At 37.6% G+C, this 20,956-nt stretch overlaps 1 protein-coding gene across 1 annotated transcript; it reads right to left on the bottom strand.

Moving 5' to 3' along the window:
- Nucleotides 1-234: 234 nt before the first annotated feature.
- Nucleotides 235-20,920, bottom strand: ATP6V1G3 (ATPase H+ transporting V1 subunit G3). The gene is made up of 3 exons (XM_082395822.1): nt 20,776-20,920; nt 7,629-7,729; nt 235-448 (listed from the first exon to the last, which is right to left on the bottom strand). Exons 1-3 carry the CDS (start codon nt 20,855-20,857, stop codon nt 275-277), a joined length of 357 nt encoding a protein of 118 aa, XP_082251948.1. The 5' UTR covers nt 20,858-20,920; the 3' UTR covers nt 235-274.
- Between the last annotated feature and the right edge of the window lie 36 nt (nt 20,921-20,956).

Genomic DNA, 20,956 nt, shown 5'->3' with positions numbered 1-20,956 from the left:
TGTTTTTTCTTCAAGTGTCAAAAAATATGTTGCCCTCCATTCCTGACTTACTCCGAGTTAAAAGACAAGGTCATAGCTATTACCAGGAAAGCTGTAACAACTTTTTTGTTGGTTTGCTTTTAAATTCAGTATTCATGTATGAATTATGTCACATTATAATCTGTAGATGTCTAGTAAATTTAAGATGTACAGTTCAAATCTCTTCATATAAACATGAAACCATAAGCAACCAGGGGGCATGCAGACGCCGTTTATTGAACAATGGGGTGCACATTTAGTTGGCGATCCTGTAGTTCGCGTGGATTTCTGGTTTCACGTCACAGACGATGTTCAAAAGCTGGTTGATCACACTTTCCATGGACTTGTTGTAGCTTCCATTCAGTTCTTTTATCTTCTCTAGCGTTTGTGCTTCTATTTCTTCCGAGATATTACTCTGAGAGCCCATTATCTGCCAAAATAAAACAGACAATTCACTACACTATACATCATATTAAAATTCAGTTGTTTTGTAAGAGTAGCATCGACATATTTACACTACTGAATGTGAAATAGATAGCTAGTGGGAAGCAGCCGCATAGCACAGGGAGATCAGCTCGGTGCTTTGTGACGACCTGGAGGGGTGGGATAGGGAGGATGGGAGGGAGGCGCAAGAGGGAGGGGATATGGGGACATATGTATGCATACGGCTGATTCACTTTGGTGTACAACTGAAACTAACACAGTATTGTGAAGCAATTATACTCCAATAAAGATCTATTAAAAATTTTTAATTGTTTTGTAAGTTAAATTCATTTTGGCTTGTTTGTCATTTACATTATGCATTATTTTTCCAGAATTTTTTCAGAGAATGGGTAAGATCACCAGTGCTATGAGTGGGATGGATACACTTTTCTAAAAGAATATTATCTGCAAAAAAAAGTCAAACCTGAATCACTATGCTGTACACCTGAAACTATATTGTAAACCAACTATTAAAAAAAAAGGAAGCTGGCCACAACAGGTGACTTCTACTTCCAAATTGGCCTTCACACAGTGCAAATTGATTGCAAGTTCACAATCATTATACCATGCTCAGAAATTTTTTCATGTATTGATATTTATAATAGTTTCCATTGAGTTCCTGTATCTTACCTATTGCTTACTTTCTGTATTAAAAGTCTGGAAAATAAAGCTGAAAGACATCATTAAACCCATTTTGCTGGTCTTTAAAGAGCAAATACCTGGTTTGTCAATTTTTAAAATACATTAGCTGGACTCATTAAATCTTTTTATTTTTTTTAGAAAGATACAGCCACAGTATGCTCAATAAGATACTTTCACATGCACAGGTGTATCTTTTTTTAGGTATTAGATATAATCTTGAAAATTTTGGTATAAATTAGGATATACAGACATTTGGTCCCTAATTTCTGTGGCTCAAGTTACAATTTTTTGATGGTGTGAAAGTGATACAAATTCAGTAGAAACTGTGCTTTGAATTTTGATCTTTTCCTGGGCTAGTGATATTCTATACGATACTCTCTTGTGTTGCTGAGCAGTGGAGACCACAGCTCCCAGTGAGCCCAGCGATCTCAATGGTCAACAACCCTTATACTCACAGCCATTCTGTACCCAAACAACCATTTGGTTTTTCACTTTCGGTACAGTATTCAATCAATTACATGAGATATTCACTTTATTACAAGATCAGCTGTGTTAGATGACTTTGCCTAACTGTAGGTTAATGACAGTGTTCGAATCACATTTAAGGCAGTCTGGGCTAAGCTATGATATGGGTGGATTAGGTGTATTCAATGCATTTTCGACTTTGATAGTTTCAACCTACCATGGGTTTATCAGGAGGTAACCCCACCATAAGCTGAGGAAGATCTGTACTTGTCCATTTAGTTCCATTGTAATTTTAGACTCTGTTTAACTTATCTTTCTGATTGGTCTTTCATGGGCAGTGATTCCCAGTATTTCCCAGTACCTCCTCTATCTCTTAGCCTCTCTGCCAAGTAATGATATGACTGAAATATAATTTTACCAGGGGAGTTACCAATTTAAAGGGATTCTTCAGAGAAACCCTTTGTAAGGTTATCCCTTGCTAAAGCAAACAGACAACTCCTAATTTTATCTCTGTTGTAAACTCAGCCTTTCTTGAACAGGACGTTGCGAAGGCAACACAGCTGGTTTTTGTTTGTTTGTTTTTCTCTTCCATGAGTGTTTATGGAAAGTATGCATTTAATTTAGTCCAAGAGACCTCACTAATGATTGATTTTTTTACTTCAAGGTAAAGAAGGCTATTCTAAATTCTAGAATCCACATGACCTTTCTGGGTCCCAAACTTGAAATCAAATGCAATTGAGGCGATCAGATGCAAGTTCTTTTCTGTTTATAGTCCAGGCAATCGGGGCTTCCTAGTTCAAAGAAAATCATTTTGAGGTGATATAGCTTCTAAGACATCAAATAACTTTTATAAAATAACATTTTGATAAGTGAGTACACAAGAAGCACAGACATGTGGATGAAAATTCCCTTGCTACGAAGATATGAAAAATAGAAGAGAACTACTTACCCAAATAGTTCTACCAAAATAAAATTTTTCCTCTAAATCCAATATTGGATTTTTTTTTTTTGAGTTTGTTAGAGTCTACCAAACTCAAAAAAAAAAAATTATTGTCTCTAAATTCAATGTCTTAAGCGGTGAAAAATTTAAAAGACACACAGTTATGAAACTATTACCTACTTTTCTTTGGAGTAGTGTTAAAAATAGTTATTATTAGGCTAAGTTACTGCAACTGTCTTGAAGGACTTTGGAAAAGTTCATCTCAACCTTAGGCTCTTTATTTTTTATTTTTTATTGGAGTGTATTTGCTTTACAATGTTGTGTTAGTGTCCACTGTACAACAAAATGAATCAGCTATATGTATACATATATGCCTTTCCTCTTAAACCTCCCTCCCACCACCCCATCCCAGCCATCTAGGTCATCACAGAGCCCCGAGCTGAGCTCCCTGTGCTATACAGCAGCTTCCCACTAGCTATTTATTTTACACGTGGTAGTGTATATATGTCAATGCTACTCTCTCAACCTTAGGCTCTTTATTTTTTAAATGGGGATAACATCACCCATTTGATGGGATCATTTAAAAAAGTCAGCCAGATTCATGAGTGCAAAGTGGTGCTGTCCAACAGAAATGTAATAGCCCCAAAGTGAGCCATGTAAATAATTTTAAATTTTCTAGAGTTGTATTTAAAAAATTGGTAAAATTAACTTGAATAATATTTTTATTTAACCCAATATAATCATACTATTATTTTAATATACAGTGTAATATTATTGCATTATTGTTTGTCATACTAAATCTTTGTAATCTGGTATGTATTTTACATTTATAGAATGTCTTAATTTGGACTAGCTACATTTCAAGTGCTTGGTAGCTACATGAGAATTACCATCATTTTTGACAGTGCAGGTCTAGGGCAGCAGATGACAGCCACTAGTATTAGTTATATTCTTAAGGTGCTTTGTTAAGGCAACATGATAATTTTCTGAAGATATTTATTATGAAGACGGTGTTTAGCACAGAAGCTTAGCACTGAGCAAGTAATCAGTAAATGTTAGTAATGATTTTTATGATTTCTCACTGTGTTGCTTGTACTTTAAAATTTGTATAATCCATCTTAAACTTTCAGAAACATTGGAATACCCTTGTCAATAACCCATACTCCTATGTCTCATCCTGCATAATTATATCACATTATTTCTGAGTTTATTTGATCTGCAATAATTTGAGTTTCTGCATTGTTTCCTAGATGGTACGATACCATGACTCACCATACACCACTTTAAATGGTCTTCCTTGGGAAGAATTGCATTTGTATCTGAAGACAGTGCTGCTTTAAGCCATGTAGGAGTTTAAATGAATGAACGTAAGCTCCACAAAGGGAGGGATAAGTGTCATATCGTCCACTGATGAGTTATAACTGCCTCAAACATTGCCAGGCACATAGTAGATGCTCAATACATATTTGTTGAACAGAATAGAATGAGCAGATCACCAGGTGTTACAGAGAACTTATTACCTGTTCTACTGCTCTTCTTGGCCAAAGCCTGCTGCTTGAATATTTGAGACACTGTATAAATTAGAAGTTGATAATTAAGTGACACGTAATGGTACATTTGGTCAAAGGGTACAATTTAAAGACTTCTCTACGTGTATTTTCAAACCTTCAGTGTTGAGACTGATGTGTATAGCTTTACAGCTTAATGACCGATGGTGTTGGTGAAATCTTTCAGCATTCAATAAGTTTCTTTTTAAGTTGTTTACATGTTCCAGTTTAAGGGCAATCAGAGGTTCAGATCCCACACACAGTTTTGCGTTCTCAATTTGTGGTTGCTTCAAGGAAACAAAAATGTTTTCATGATATGAATTTAGGAAGAAAGATTAAAGACAAAAATCTTCAATATGCCCAGGGCAACCATTTTCAGGTCTTTGGTTTAGATGAATGGTGCGTCTAACTTTTACTTGCATTAACAGTAGATTTAATTTTTCCACTGTAGTAGTCCAGATTTCTTTTTATCTTCTTCGGTAGAAGATGTTATTTTGTAGGACTTTTCCAAAGTTCTACAGGATGGTTGCAGTAACTCCATCACTATAGTTTTGTCTTTTTGAGACTATCATATAAATGGAATCATACAGTATATACTTCGTATCCAATATAAATGGAATCATACAGTATATACTTCGTATCCAATATAAATGGAATCATACAGTATAAATGATGGCCTTCTCTCACTCAGCATAGCACCTTTTTTAGAGTCACCCAAGCTGTTGCATATATTTTTAGTTTGGTCTTTTTCATTGCTGAGTGGTATGAAATTCTAGCAAGGGATAAAGTGAAACAAGGAATAAGTAAATAAGCAAGGGATCAGAAAATCTTTGTTATAAAAATATTCGTTAATATACAGCCCACATTGGGATGCTCGCGTCTATTGACAAGTCAAGGGAGTTGGAAAAACCCAGACATTAACAAGAGCTAAAAAGCAACCAAAAAAATAGCATCAAGGAGCAACACCCACAGCAGGCAGAAAACTGGTTTCTTGGGTCTCCTCCCAGACCTCCCACATGCCCTGGGTTAACGATGATGCACTTTAACTGGAATAGCGCTGTGTCTGACATATGGAGGTCATGCCAGGAAAGAAGATCTATGTTCATGGTTGACAATATGCTTGAGGTAGCAGAGGCCTAAACATGCTGACCTTTTTATGTAAGCTTTTGATCAATTAGTTGTAAGATTGGCTTAGAGCTCTAATTATGAGAGTAATGAGGAATTTTAATTATTCTCCAACGCAGAGAACAAATATCCTGAACCAGATTTACATTTTAGCAGATTCTTCTGGAGAAATAATATTTCAAGAGATTAAACCCAGCCACTTTCTAAAATGATGGTCAGTTTTGTAATTACTTAAAAATGCATATATTAGAAATATCCAACACAGGATCAAAAGAGCTGATTGGTGTGAAGAATGATTATTTTTTCAGGTCCTAATATGGCATGGCTATGACAGAACTCAATAGGAAAGATAAAGGCATGGAAGAGATGTTTAGTTATTCATCCTTACTGGATACTTATTGGATACTTACTGTGGAGCAGACTCCATACCAATGTCAAGGAAAGCAACAGAGAACAAAACGAAGAACCTGCATTTTAGTACTTATAGTCCAGAAGGAAAGATAAACAATAAGCAAAATATGTAAATATATAATATATCCAGTAGTGATAAATGCTATGACTACAATGGGTACTTACTTTCTTTTTTTATGAGAGACACAGTTTTAGATAAGGTGATCAGGAAGAAGAGCTAACAACTAAACAGAGCTCAAGGAGAGATGAATGTGTGTAAAAGAAGAAGATCCTTGGAATGGATAGAGCATATGCAAAGGCCCTGTGGCAGCAGCCTGTTTCATTCTTCTGGGGAAAAACAGGGAGACATATGGCGAGAACAGAACAAGTAGGGACAAAAGTAGTAAAAAATGTTACGAATGACCAAAGTAGATGTTGTCGTCTATTGCTGAAAAGTCTTCTGGTATTTCCTTATGATTTCCTTTTCAATTAGCTGGCTTCATTCCATAAATCTTTCATGAAAATATAAAGCAATGCTGTGTCCTACCTTAACATTTAAAAAATATCTGCAGTTCAGAGTAAAAGGTAAGTGCATGACATTTTTCAGAGCTGACAGTTTAGAGAGATAGCCAAGGGCCAATCATAGAGGGCATATATGCATGTGTGGACTTGGGACTTTATGATTCCTTTTTCCAAATATAGATAAGAAGAATTTATTTTTGCTGAGTGGTCCACTTTGTCCTAGAAATGGCTTTTTATTTTAAGAAACAGCCCACTGGAAAAGTTTTTCCTACCGTGTAATCCAATTTACCTGATCCCACATGAGTTATGCACCTACTGCCACTAAAGTCAAAGCTGTAAACAGAGAGATTTACTAACTGCTTGTAGTTCATCTTGCAATGTCAGGCTTCTGCACAGAGCTTTATTTGTATTTTTGCTGAGGCAAAAAGAAAATATATAAACTTTAGTTATGGCACATGGAATTTAAGCCATATTGCAATCAGCTCTGAAAAGTTCATGCGCTTATATATTTTTTTACTGTAAACTGCAGATATTTTTTAAGTGCTAGCGTAAGAAAAAGCATTTCTTTATATTTTCCTAAAAGATTTGTTGAATGAAGCCAGCCATTTGAAAAGGAAATCATAAGGAAATACTAGAAGACTTTTCAGCAATAGATGACAACATCTACTTGGGTCATTCCTAAATCTTGAATCCACCAAAGGAAGTTTGGCCTAACAAGTTCATTGTAGAACATTGTACAACACTTTTTATTGATTCTATTAGTAAACGTTAACAGACAACAGCAACAAAAATGTTCTCTGATGTTTCTTTCTTTCTAAAATGTGTTAGTCAATAATCTGTTGTAGTTGTGGCTCGCGGGCTCTAGAGCGCAGGCTCAGTAGTTGTGGCACACGGGCTTAGTTGCTCCGCAGCATGTGGGATCTTCCCGGACCAGGGCTCCAACCAGTGCCCCCTGCATTGGCAGGCCACAACTACTGAAGCCTGGGCACTTAGAGCCCAAACTCCGCAACAAGAGAAGCCGCCTCAATGTGAAGCCTGCGCACTGCAGTGAAGAGTAGCCCCCGCTCGCCGCAACTAGAGAAAGCCCACGTGCAGCAACAAAGACCCAATGCAGCCAAAAATAAATGAATAAATAAATTAATTAATTAAAAAAAATAATCTGTTGTAAGAATAATACTTTAACCAATTCCATACACTTGTATGTTTGAGAATACGATTTTTAATCTACACTGTGTTAGACAATAACTATCGATTGTCACTTTCTATGACAAATCAAAAAGCCTTGGAAGTGAAAATGTGAAATCAGTAATTCTGTAACGTTTAAGATTTCGCTTGCTATTCAGCCTTGGTTGAACTATATTCACTCCATCCAGTGTATTTTTCTCTCCTGGTTGTGTGCATGACACCTTATGAGGATTAATATCTTATCATTATTAATGAATATTCATACCTTATAGTCTATGCGGCAAAAAATCAGTGCTGACTTTCTTACTTACCTTAGCGTGTTTCTGTCGAAATTCTTGATCTCTCTGCATTCTGTACTGGTCAATTTCTGCCATTGCTTCCTCCTTGGCTTGACGCAAATGCTTGGCTTTTCCTGAAAATTAACAGTGGCATAGAAGGAGCGCTATTTCTTTTCAACCCGTCTGGAATTTCCCACTTGATTTTTAAAAATACGGGTGAGGTCTTACATTATTTTTTGATGCTTTTTTTTCCCCTAGAATGACATCCTGCATTAAAAAATGATAGATATTGAAAAATTCCTGTTTTTTTTCAACTGGATTCTTTAGAACATGGAAATGACAACGTTCTTTCACACCTCCATGTTTCAATAAAATATCTGCCCATTTACTCACAGCAGTACCAGCCAGAGAACAGATTTTAGCTGTCACTGAGTCAAAAAGACATTATTTGGTCAGATTTTCTGTCCTGATTTGCTGCCAGGAATCCTTCAGTCCATACCAACTGGATTCTATTTAATACTGGCAGATCTCCAAATGCACAAACATGCAGCTCAGACTCTATCAAACCAACTAACAATTTTTTAAAGCATTTTATTGGGTTTTTTCCTTGCCATTTGTTGACTCTAGAAAGTCTGATTAAGCCCCAGAGCACATCAAAGTAGATACTTTTTGTAGTAGCTTTCTCTGAGGGGGACTTGAAAGTGATTGTAAAACCAACTGTTTTTAATGGTTAGGAGATTTAGTTAAGTAGCTCTCTTTTCTTTTATTAAGAGCAAAGGTGTAAGCCTTAAGCCAGCAGACAGCAATGCAGATGAAAGTTTCAAACACAAAGCTGTGGAGATCATTAGGTAAGCACATGACTTTTTTTGACAACCAGAGTAAGTTTGGGGGGTTATAGAGTAATAGTCATAGCCGCTGGGCACTCACCACCCACCACCTTCAGATACTAATGTTTTGTGATCATTAAAACTTTAAAGAAATTCTCAACTGTATTAAAATTAATTTGTCTTGGAATCTATCGTCTTTTTATTTTAGTTAAATGCCTTTATTCTTTTGCCCATTTAACATAGTTTCTTCTCTCTGATACGGTCTCAAGCTTTTGTTTTTAATTTTTGTCAAGGGTTTGTTATATAGTGTAGACTTTGAACGAAATAAGTGTATTTTCAGACATAGAAAACAAACTTATGGCTACCAAAGGGGAAAGGGGGGAAGAGGGATAAATTAGGAGTTTGAGATTAACATATACACAGTACTATATATAAACGTAAATTAGATAAAATAGATAACCAACAAGGACTATATAGCATGGGAAACTATATTGAATATTTTGTAATAACCTGTAAGGGAAAATAATCTGAAAAAGAATATATATATATATTATATATACACAGATATATATATATATACACAGATATATATAATATACACAGATATATATATATATATATATATATATATCAGAATCACTTTGCTGTACACCTGAAACTAACACAACGTTGTAAATCAACTATACTTCAATAAAAATAAAAATAATGAATAAATAAATAAATAAATAAATATGTTCTCATTAAGTAGCATTAAAAAAATCTTAAATTTTTATCTATGTGTCAATCTAGATACAGGTTTTTACATGGTTTCATCTTTCTGTACCTTCATTGTATTTGAGTGTAGATGGTGTCTAAATTTCTCTCCCTGCTGCGTATGAGTTGCTTTGCTAGTCACTGTATATAGATGGGATAAAGAGAATCGCTGAGTTATAAATTGAGATGTGTCTCTTTGAATATGTATTACCCTTGAATGGGACTGAGCTGACCTCATTCAGAACAGAATCTGTCTACATTCTCTGTAAAATCCAAGGTCTCATATAAATTAATGGTCTTCTGATGCTTGAGGCTTAATGGAACAGTCACAGCAATGCTTACCTTTTTCCTGCTTAATTAATGCTCCTTACCATTTTGCATATACAGATTTCTTTATTCTCTATAGTTCTAACCATTCTGTGGCAACCAAACACATGCTATCCGCAGAACAATTAGATATGTTGGCAAGGAAAGCTGTTGCTGGATCCCCAGCCCACTTTCTTATCACTGCTCATCATTCACATTAGGACAAAAATATATTTAAGATGTATTAACATTTTCTTAGTTATAATGGGTTGTAGGATACATAATGATGGGTTGTAGGATACGATGTTATCCAATCAACCACATAAAACATCTTGACTTTCCACCTTAATTGCAAATTATGTAAAATATACTGGTTTCAAAGTCACGACTCTAGCACATAAAAATAATAATAGAAAGAAGAAAATCTCCGTGTGCCCTGCCGCCGGGAAGAATCCAGTATTCCACTTAAGAGGCTGCATATTAGCTCCATCACTCAGTGACAAGCTCAGAGTGTGTCTGATCCCCTCCTCATGGCACCAGTCACCTGCTGGTTCTCATTCAATTAAAGAGGAGAGCCACAGGGAAGTCGCTGCTGGCATAGCAATTTTCTGGAAGGACTGGGCAGCTGCCGCCTGTGAGAGCTTGCATATGTTCCACCTGATTTCATCCAGGGCAAGAAACTAGAGCCTCACGCTGGCTGTCTCGCTGGAGGTGAAGCAAAATGCATGCATCAAATCCACTTGTATTAACCTCTAGCTGGCTTCTCTGCCTGTGCGGGAGATTTCCACATTTTAAAATTACACCTCTTTCGGAAAGACAAATGCCATTTGATATCGCTTATATGCGGAATCTAAAAAAAATGATGCAAATGAACTTATCTACAAAACAGAAACACAGTCTTAGAGAATGAACTTATGGTTACCAGGGGCAATGTGTCGGGGTGTCGAGGGATAGATTGGGAGTTTGGGATTGGCATGTACACGCTGTTATATTTTAAATAGATAACCCACAAGGACCTACTGTATAGCACAGGACACTCTGCTCAGTACTCTGTAATAACCTAAATGGGAAAAGAATTTGAAAAAGAATGGATACTTTATGGGTATAACTGAATCACTTTACACCTGTAACTAACACATCACTGTTAACCAACTATGGTCCAATATAAAGTAAAAATTAAAAGAAATAACAGCATAAAAAAAATTACACCTCTTTCTTCTTAAGCATTAAAAACATGGCTGCTGTGAACCAAAAGGGGTTCATTTTCTTATTTCTCAATACTTTCTCTATCAAACACAAGGGCGACCCTATGGGACAGTCCAGATTTTAAATACAACAGTCAAATTTTTGTCCCAAATTTCCTCCAAGATTACACAGGCTTATTAGGCTGAATGTTCTAATTTTTTTTTAGAGAATGTGGTGATCTCACGCGTCACGATTTTAAATACTGCTAAAGCAGGTGCTTCAGGGTGGTGCAGGAAAGGATGGTTTTCATTTATTCATCCATTATTCATTCAATATTTATTGAACATGTACTACTTATTATGCACGGGGCTAGAAACAGAAAAATATATGATATGGTCCTTGCTTCTAGCTGAGGTACATATGGTGTATTTTTGTTTTCTTGGCTGCGATGCGAGGCATGCAGGATCTTAGTTCCTTAACCAATCAGGGATCTAACCCACACCCCTTGCATTGGGAGCACAGAGTCTTAACCATTGGACAACCAGGGAAGTCCCAATATGGTGTATTTTGGAAACATGTACATGCTGCTTCAATGTCCAAGAGGAAAATTAGAAAATGCATAAAATTGTGAAGGATACACAAAATCAACTGTGAAAGCAATGAAACAGAAATCTTGGTTCTATTTGTTTTGTGACAGTTAAAAATGACAACATTTATGGAAACTTCTACTATGAAAATCCTAGAGCCTGTGCTTCCCCTTCATCCCAAGAGTCATGTTGCATCTTCTGGTAACAGAGGAAGTGAAAAATATAAACAAATAGACCCACACATGTAGAGTAAGGGGCTCAGAAAATGCTGCTAGGGGAGGTCAGGGAAGACTTCTGAGGAGGAAGCGTTAAGCTGAATAGACTTATTAGCCAGGACAGAAATGGGAATGAATTGTCTACTTTTGAGATTAGAAAAAATACAAAACAATCTTTTCTGAGATATTTTTGGGAAAACTGGACTACCAGGGAATTCCCTTATTTTTTAAAACTTATTTTATTGAAGTATAGTTGATTTACAATGTTGTGTTAATTTCTGCTGTAGAGCAAAATGACTCAGTTATACATATAGATACATTCCTTTTTTCATATTCTTTTTCGTTATGGTTTATCACAGGATACTGAATACAGTTCCCTGTGCTTTACAGTAGGACCTTGTGGTTTATCCATCCTCTATATAATAGTTTGCATCTGCTAATCCCAAACTCCAAATCCATCCTTCCCCCACACCTCCTCCCCCTTGGCAACCACAAGTCTGGTCTCCATCTGTGAAGTCACTCATTTTTAGACATTTGGTTTGTCACACAGAAATGTCCTACATTCAACAAGCCATTATTGGGATCTATTCCATAGGATGTTTTGTGGGAGGAAAAGTAGGAGAGAAAGATGTTTGGATTGATTTTTAGGTGATTTGTGGGGAAAGGATTAAGAAATTGGGCAGGTTACACCTGAACTCTATGTGGGGACAGAGGGCAAGGCTCACAGCTGCATCCTGCCTGGCTTCTTGGCTAGAAGAGGCCAAGGGACTGAGTGTCCCAAGACGCTGATGGGTCCTTGAGACACTCTGTTGGTTGTACGGCTAAACTGGTTCTGGAACTCGTTCTGGTGGGAAGACAAGATGACATTGATCATTTCAGAAGGAAATCAGAATGATACAGTAGGCCCTGATACAATAAGATGTTAGAAGCTTTGTAACCTTGCGCCACTTTATTTAGAGTTTCTGAACCTGAGTATTCTCATCTATAAAACAGATTTAAGAATCTACTGCAAAGAGTCTTTGGAAGGATTTTTAAAATTGTATATGAAGTGATTGTAAGAATATGCAACAATTTCTAATCATTGTTAGGAAAACAGATTCCAATTCCTGGGGACCTTTTGCTAAGAAGGAAGGCAGCGAGTAAAGCATGAGCTGGAGGAAAGGTCCCTAGGATGCCATCAAAAGAGAAGCCTCTGTAGGCTTCCCTGAGGACACCTACATGGGGATATCCAGAGGGCGGCTGGACAGACATCTTTGGAATTCAGGAGAAAGGTCTAAAATGGAGACAGAGATTTGCTTGTTAGTCATCTGAGTTTGTGCGTGTACTAGTCCTAGCAGCGGGTTTGCACTGAAAGCAACGCCAGGGGACAGGGTGGCGGTGGGGGTGTATGGAATGAGAAGAAAAGAGGGCTAAGGTCTCAACTTAGGGATCGCCAGCATTGGGGGATGAAGAAAGGAAGAGGAGCCTCAAGAGGGTCTGAGAGTAGCCGTCGGAGAAGTAGGGGAAACCAAGAGAGAGGACAGAGCAGTGCAAGGAGGAGGTGGCCAACGCATGTTCCACGGAGTGGAAATAAGAGACATTTAACCAACCAATAGTCCTGTCTATCTACCATGTCCCCCACTCTTCTAGGTCTGTGGATACAGCAGTGAGAACCCCAAACAGACAAAATTTCTGCTCTCGTGGAGCTCTGGATGTAAGAGGGAGAAGCAGAGATAGGAAACAGGCAGTAAGGATACGACCCGGCAGGGGTGATGAGCGCTGTGCTGACGAATCAAGGCGCCTAGGGGACAGAGAGACGGCAGTGGGCGCTGACACAGATAGCGCAAGCCTTTCAGAGGACGGGATACATGAGCAGAGACTTCAAGGAATGAGACAACTAGCCATGCAAATGCCTGAAAGGGAAGAGCATTCCAGGCAGAGGGAACAGCAGAGGCAAAGACCCTGAGGGGGAAGGGTATTTGACCGGTTCAAGGAACAGTAAAAGCATCCGCCTGGCTGGGTCACAGGTCAAAGAGAGCAGAATGGTTGAATGTTAGGAAATGATATCAGAGAGGCAGCAGTGGGGCCAGGTCACAGAGACCTCATGGGGTTGATAAGGACTTGGATCCCTGAGGTGCTAAAGCCATGAAGGGTTTTTAGCCACAATGTGGCGTTATACTACTTCTGATTTAAAAGGATTTCTTGGGACTTCCCTGGTGGTCCAGTGGTTAAGACTCTAAGCTTCCAATGCAGGGGGCACAGGTTCGATCCCTGGTCAGGGAACTAAGATCTCACATGCTGTGCACAGTGACCAGAAAAGAAAAAAGAAAAAAAAAAATACAAGAAAGGATTTCTTTGGCTAGTGTGGTGAAAATAGATTGTAAGGGCTAGGGAGAAACAGGAAGATCGATTTGAAATCTACTGCAATAGGTTAGACAAATGTTAATGATGATTAGAAATAGTAAAGCAGCAGTGGAATTGACAAGAAGTTCTATATACTTTGAAGACAGAGTTGATGGATAAACAGGAGAGACAGATGAGTCAATGCTGGCTCCATCATTTTACTTTGGGGCAGAGTCAAGAGAGCAGTTTAATTGAGATGCCCATTAAACATCTAGTGGTGATGGAGAGAAGGCTGATGTTTATATAAATTTGGAGATCAGGGAAGCAAGTCGGGCTGGAAATATTAAGTTTGGGGATCATCCGCCTGGAGCCAGGATTTAAAGTCATGGAATTAGATGTAATCACTTAGGAAGTATCTGTGGATACAGAAGAGAGCAAGTCCCACCTGGGGCCCCAACCGTAGAGATTGGGAAGATGACAGAAAACCAAGCGTGAGAGCAGGGCTGCGTAGTCTAGTGAGGGAAGAGTTTCAGAGATGAAAGAGGAATTCAGTTGGGATTGACATAGTTAATTAATTGGATTTAACAACTTTGCTGGTCTTGACAAGGGGGGCTTTGGCGGAGTTGGAGGGACAAAAGTCTGATTAGAGTGGGTTCAGGAGAAAATGGAGTTTAAAAAAATGTAGACACGGGGAATACAGGCAACTTCTTTGAGACGTTTTCACTAACAGAAACAGACTAAGAAGGTAAGGACTCAGGACAGCCAAGTGAATCTGACAATTAGAGGATGTTGGATTGTGTCCTTCAAAATATGTTTACATCTGGTACCTGCGAATGTGACCTTACTTGGAAAGAAGGTCTTCGCAGATGCAATCAAGTTAAAATGAGGTCATGCTGGATTGAGATGGGCCCTACATCTGAGGACTGGTGTCCTTCTAAGGAGAGGCAGATCTGGAGACAGAAGCATAGGGGCCCATAGCAGACACACAGGGAAGAAGGCCATGTGATTACAGAGGCAGAGATTAGAAGGATGCAACTCCAAGCCAAGGAAAGCCAAGGATTGCTGGCAATCAGCAGAAGTTAGGAGAGAGGCACGGGACACATTCTCCCTGAGGGTCTCCAGGAGGAAGCGACCCCGCCAGCACCTTGTGTCTGGACTTCTGGCCACCAGAACTGGAGTTAATACATTTCTGATGTTGTAAGCCACGCTGTGTGTGGTGATTGGTTACAGTAGCCCTAGGAAGATAATATAGTGGCTTAGAGAATCAGAGAAACAATGTTAGCTGAGCTTTGGAAACCAAGTCAGATACTTGAGTGTGGTACAAAGAGTAGGTATACAAATGAAAAAAAAATAGGAACAAACAGAGCAGAGGTCACCTTGATTTGGTATAAACACAAAGTGCACTTGAGGAATGCTTGGAGATTTCTATCTGTTGCTAATAACATTTTTATTCTGCTCTACCACGTAGAAGAAAAAAAGAAAAAAGCTTTCTTGGCTTTGGGGGGTTGTTAATATTATGATATAACCAACCTGGTTTGAAGAATGCTTTTATTTGGCTCACCTACTACAAACATTGGAAAAAGTGAAGTCGCCAAGGAAACAAAGAAGCTCCTCTCTTCTGGTGCCTACCCTCATCTCTCTTTTCATTACTCTACCTCCTTGTAATTACTTTGCTTTTTCTTTTACTTGTTCTTTCCTTGTTTAAAAAAAAAAAAAAAAATATATATATATATATCATAAGTAGTTTTGTGTAGATCCTGGACTGAATATAACCAAATGTTATTAAGAGATGAAAATGTTGTGTGGTTATTATTTTAACATGACCCACTCAAAGAAATGAAAGTCCAATATACTTACAAATACCCCATTAGTCTGTGGACTATAAAGAAAAAGGAAGAATTTACAAGCCTACAAAACATACAAAACAGGGCCATGAATTTTTACTGTAACAATTTTTATTTTATTAGTTCAGTAGAAGTCGTATCTTCATGAATCAGAACACACACTTGCATAGTGAAAATTGATGAAATCAAGGTGCTTGTTTAAATAAACTTGGAATATCTGTATACTGGGAAACAAATAAACAATTAAAAATGTTGATTTACAAAAATATTGTTGATAGGCCTCCTAGAGATCTAAACAAACCTGCATTATTGTATTCACTGATGTGTTATCTAAGTAAGAAGTAGAAATATTTAAATTATTTATTTTGCACTAAAGTATAATTCAATGGGGACTTCATCAAAGATGCTGAGGAGGTCAGGGGAACTCAGTTGAACTCAGAATCCTTGTTATTAAGTAGCGGAAGAATACTCATAGCTAATTCTTGTGCAGCCCCTTCTGGGTACCAAGGAGTGTTTTAAGTCCTTTATAAGCATTCGCTCAGTTGATTATGACATCAACTCCACGAGGTAGATACTGTTCCACCAATTTGAGGCTAAGGAAGCCAAAGCATCAGGATCCTAAGAGACGACCTGCCCAGTGCCACCCAGCCAGTTGGAGGCTCAGCCCACATTGTCTGGTTGCAACCCCTGCGGGTGTGTCCCTTTCCAAGATTGCAGTGGTATAAGTGAAATAAATACTGCTCTCATAAAAGGTCATAACTTAAAGTAAAAAATCATATTCCAAAGAAAAACAAGTCCTTATTCCTCCTGTTGATAATGGTACCTTGAATTTCTATTCTAATTCTGATCAAAGATGCAGTTCAATTCCCCAAACCTGGGCTCCAGGATAGGTCCCAGTTCTGTTGCAAAAATGTATTTAGTTTGTCTTCGGCCAACACGCCCACTTTGATGTTTGATTGATGAACAACTTTTAGGCAAAAGGTATTAACTTCAAGTAAGATTATTTCAAATAGTGTCAACCTACTGTGATTCCATCTAAATTCAACCAAACAGTGTCTCAAATAAAAATTTAGGTGAGGGTCTTAACTAATAAATACAATGGAATCCGTAATCGGTGAATAGAGGCAAATATCTGAGTTCTTCAAATAAAAATTTAGGTAAGGATCTTAACTAATAAATACAGTGGAATCCATAATCAGTGAATAGAGGCAAATATCTAGAAGCAGACCCAGTCTCCCCCATTATAAGAAAAATTGACCCAGAAGTTGCAGCAGTTGTAAAAAAAATGAAATTAGACTGTGTATTCTATTCTTCTATTTCATTCTTCTATTGTTATTACTTATAGTAATATGCAATATGTATAGTATAAGTTAAAAACAACAATAACTATTTAGTTTGTACTCTACTGCCTTAGGCATCATTTTCTGATCGTTAAAAAAATTTGGCCATATATGTATTAAATATTTATATAAAATATAATATTTATATTTAATATTATAAACATAATATATAATATAAATATTATATATAATATTTTATTCTTATATATTTTTATATGTTAAGAAATATAAGAGATATTTATATATTTTAGAAAAGAAAAAACTGAAACTCAGAGATGCTCAATAACTTGTACAAAGAAACATAAGAAAAAGCCAATGTTTTTTCTATTTTGTTACCTCACTTTTTAAGTCTGTTCACTCACCCCCATCCCTGCACTCCCCCTCCCACAAAACAAAACAAAAAGACTCATCTGTCTCAGCAGCTGGTAAGTGGGGACCTGTGATCCTTATACACGGGGCTCCAACCCCTAATCTGTACCCCTTAAGGCAAAACCTTTATTTTTTTAACATTTATTTATACCATCTACTGGATTATGTAACAGCTTCACCAGGATCTGAGGCAGCCTCCTTAATGGAATAAATCAATATTTTTGCAACATAATATTGAACATTTCCACCTTATTAATCTTATATTTTTCTAAAAGGATTAACATGTAAATTGCTGTTTTTTTCTCTCTCTCTCCCTCCCTCTCTTTCTCCCTTTTAAAATGAATATTCCCAAGTCTCTTTCTAGCAGAGACTCTATGTGTAAGTTTCTGAAGGACTTTCAAATAAATGGATTTAAGAAAGAGATGGTGATTCTAGACCTTCTACAATGGTGTTCACTATCGTGATCTGTTGGTTCTCATTCTGAATCTCTATTCTGCCTTCGTATGTCAGATTTTCAAATAAATCTCTTTATGGAAAAAAATAAAGTGAAACATATGGGTTTATAAAAATGATGGTTATCTGTACCTCTCATGTCATTTACATTTATGTCACTGGGGAATTCTTTAAGGAAAGGTCTAGGTCTACTCATCAGCATATGTATTAGAGTGGCTTGGAAATGGTGGGTGCCCGATAAGTACTTACTGAATTAAATGAATGAAATAAAACATAGTGAAATATGAGAGAAGCTACAAAATACCAGGTAGCAAAGGTATTATTTTATTTTGCCTTAGCATGCTTAAGAAGTAAGTATGATGCCCAATTATAGCTGGGCAAGAAAACAGCTTCTATCCAGTGAAAATGGTTCTCAAAGCTCTTTGAGGCAGAGGAGAGACATTCTCTGTAAAATTGAGTGCAGAGGTTATTGGTTGAAATAACATTTGGAAACATATTTTCCAAAATGTTTTTAAGGTCTGGGTATTTACTATTACTGATTGATATTTGCTTGAATATTTAAGAACAAAGACGAAGAAAAAAAAAAGTACACAAGTACTTTAAGTGACCGGCAAACAAAATGAACATTTTGTATACGAATAATACAGTATGGATTTTCTAGTACTCACTTCTGAGGAAAGATTGCCCAAGGACAGCATACGTACTTGAGGAAAGGAAAAGAAGTTTGGCTTTTATCTTTATTATGAAATCTGAGCTTAGATTGTTCTGACTGGTTCCCACTTTCAAACAACTTGTATGATTCACAGTACTTCTCTAATGATGTTGAAAAAGGAGAGGTAGTTGGTAAAAATCACTTGGATCCTATAATAATATTGATTCTTTTTTTTTCTTTTTTTGGTTTCTCATTTGTTGTTTACTTATTTTTTTATCGAAGTATAGTTGATTTACAATGCTGTGTTAATTTCTGCTGTATAAGCAAAGTGATTCAGTTATACATACATATATATATATATATATACACACAGTCTTTTTCAAAATATTCTTTTCCATTATGGTTTATTATAGGATACTGAATATAGTTCTCTGTGCTGTATAGTAGGACCTTGCTGTTTATTGATAACATCAATTCTGTACGTGCTTTATCATTGTTTCATTTCTTCCATAATGGAAAACAAAGATAACATAATGATCACATCTTAAAATAAGTTGGTCTTCTGTTCTGGATATTTTAAATGTGGTAAAGAAATCTGAATAAAAAATAAGGGAGTTTTCTACACTGTTTCAGCTGGCAGGTCCCGGGCTGCTTTGTTTCCTGTACAAGTACTCTGCATTCATACCATTTTGCCATCCTTGGCATGGTTTCTTATAGAAAAAGAAATGGAGAAGTAGGTAAAGTTTTCTTTTTCATTATCTTTCGCCGTCCTGTTCTCTTCTAGCTCCCCGACATGGGGTCTTTTTCTTTTTTGTTTTTGGTGCCCACCTTGCTGAGTGTTCAGGAAATCAATTTATCTTAAGAAAGGAAAATGATTTTGCCTGCGGTAGAAAACCCCAGGGGACAGAGCAGTGCCTCAGCCCGATTTCCTCTCTCTCATTGTAATGTCCTGTGCCTGCATTTCATGCACTTGAACTAGCACTGAAACTAGCTTCTGCCAGTATCACCCTATTCCTATCACTCCATACATCCAACGACTTACACAAGCAACGATTTTAAGACATGATCCCTGTCTCGCAGAGCTTTGAATCTAATTGCAGAGACAGGGCATGTGATCAGGGAGAAGGTAAACGACATACCTTGCTATAGATTAAGTCATCATGTGATATGAAATGGGACAGTGGCAAAAACAGAGGTCTTGGCCCAGGGAACCTGAATTTGGGTTGCAGATCTGCGATCTTAGTTTATTCATTATAAAAATCATGTACGTTTTGTACCATGCAGTTGTTAAGATCGCGGCTGGGTAATCAGACCCCATCCAAATCCAGTCTCTACCATTTACCCTCTGTGAGACCTTGGGAAAGGGGCATAATTTCTCTAAGCATCACTTTCCCCTTTTTGCAAAATAGATTTGTGTGAGGGGTAAATAAGATAAGCTTTGAGCATGGTGCTTGGATGATATTTTCTATTTTTAAAAAATATTATGGCAAATTATGGACTTTCAGTTTCTACATACGTGAAATGGAAATAATAGTAATACCTAATTCATATGGTTGTTGTTGTGAGTATCAAGGAGAACAGGAAGGGGGTTGAGGTTTATTGAGAACATCTTACCTGTTAAGTCAGTAGATGCAGGGCTAAATAGCAAGAATATTAGAAAATGAGAATAAAATGGAAATATTTTTAAAGATTAGAAATTAAAAGCTATCCAGAGAGGGAGGAGAATGAGACATTAACTGTTATGATCACAATTTTACAGAAACAGAAACCGATGCTTACAGAGGTTAAGTCACTTGCTTAAGTTCACTCCCTAGTAAGAAGATTCAATCTGGAAGTTGTCTATCTCTCTCTCTTTTTTTTTCTTGGCCACACTGCACGGCTTGTGGGATCTTAGTTCCCCAACCAGGGATTGAACCCAGCCCTGGCAGTGAAAGCACCAGGTCCTAACCACTGGACAGCCAGGGAATTCCCAGTGGTCTGTCTCTGAACCATGTCACAATATTGAGACACTGAGGCTGGGCAATGTGAAGGAACTTGCAGAGGCAAAGCTTGAGCTTGTGTCTCCATAACTTCAATGTCCATTATCATTTCACTTAGCAGGTGGCCTGTCCAAAAGATCTGAGTTGGCAAAATCCATCCCCACTACAGTGATGGGAGACAGACAACTGGGTAGTTTCTATGAACTGGCCAAGGTCTCCCAGGGAGTGTGGTGGAACCAGGATTTAACCAGAGCCTGCCTGCCCCTGAGATCCGTGCTCATCCTACTGCGCCCCCCTCGTCCCTTTTTGTGACAAAACCCTCACAAATCAGACAGAATGGAGACTTACTCTTCTTAGCTTCCTCGAGCTTGTCCTTGGCCCTTTTCTCTGCCTGGAGGAGCTGGTGGATCCCCTGAGACTGGCTGGTCATGGCGGCGGCTCCAAGTCAGGCGGCTTCTGTGACTCTGGGAAGTGATGGATCTATTTATCCTTAGAGAAATCACCACATAGCTCAAATTGTTGTGTCAAC

The sequence above is a fragment of the Balaenoptera borealis genome (assembly GCF_965194805.1).
Source record: "Balaenoptera borealis genome assembly, chromosome: 1".
NCBI lineage: Eukaryota > Metazoa > Chordata > Mammalia > Artiodactyla > Balaenopteridae > Balaenoptera > Balaenoptera borealis.
The sequence above is the reverse complement of the archived record's forward strand: the minus strand, read 5'-3'. Positions and strand labels throughout refer to the sequence as shown.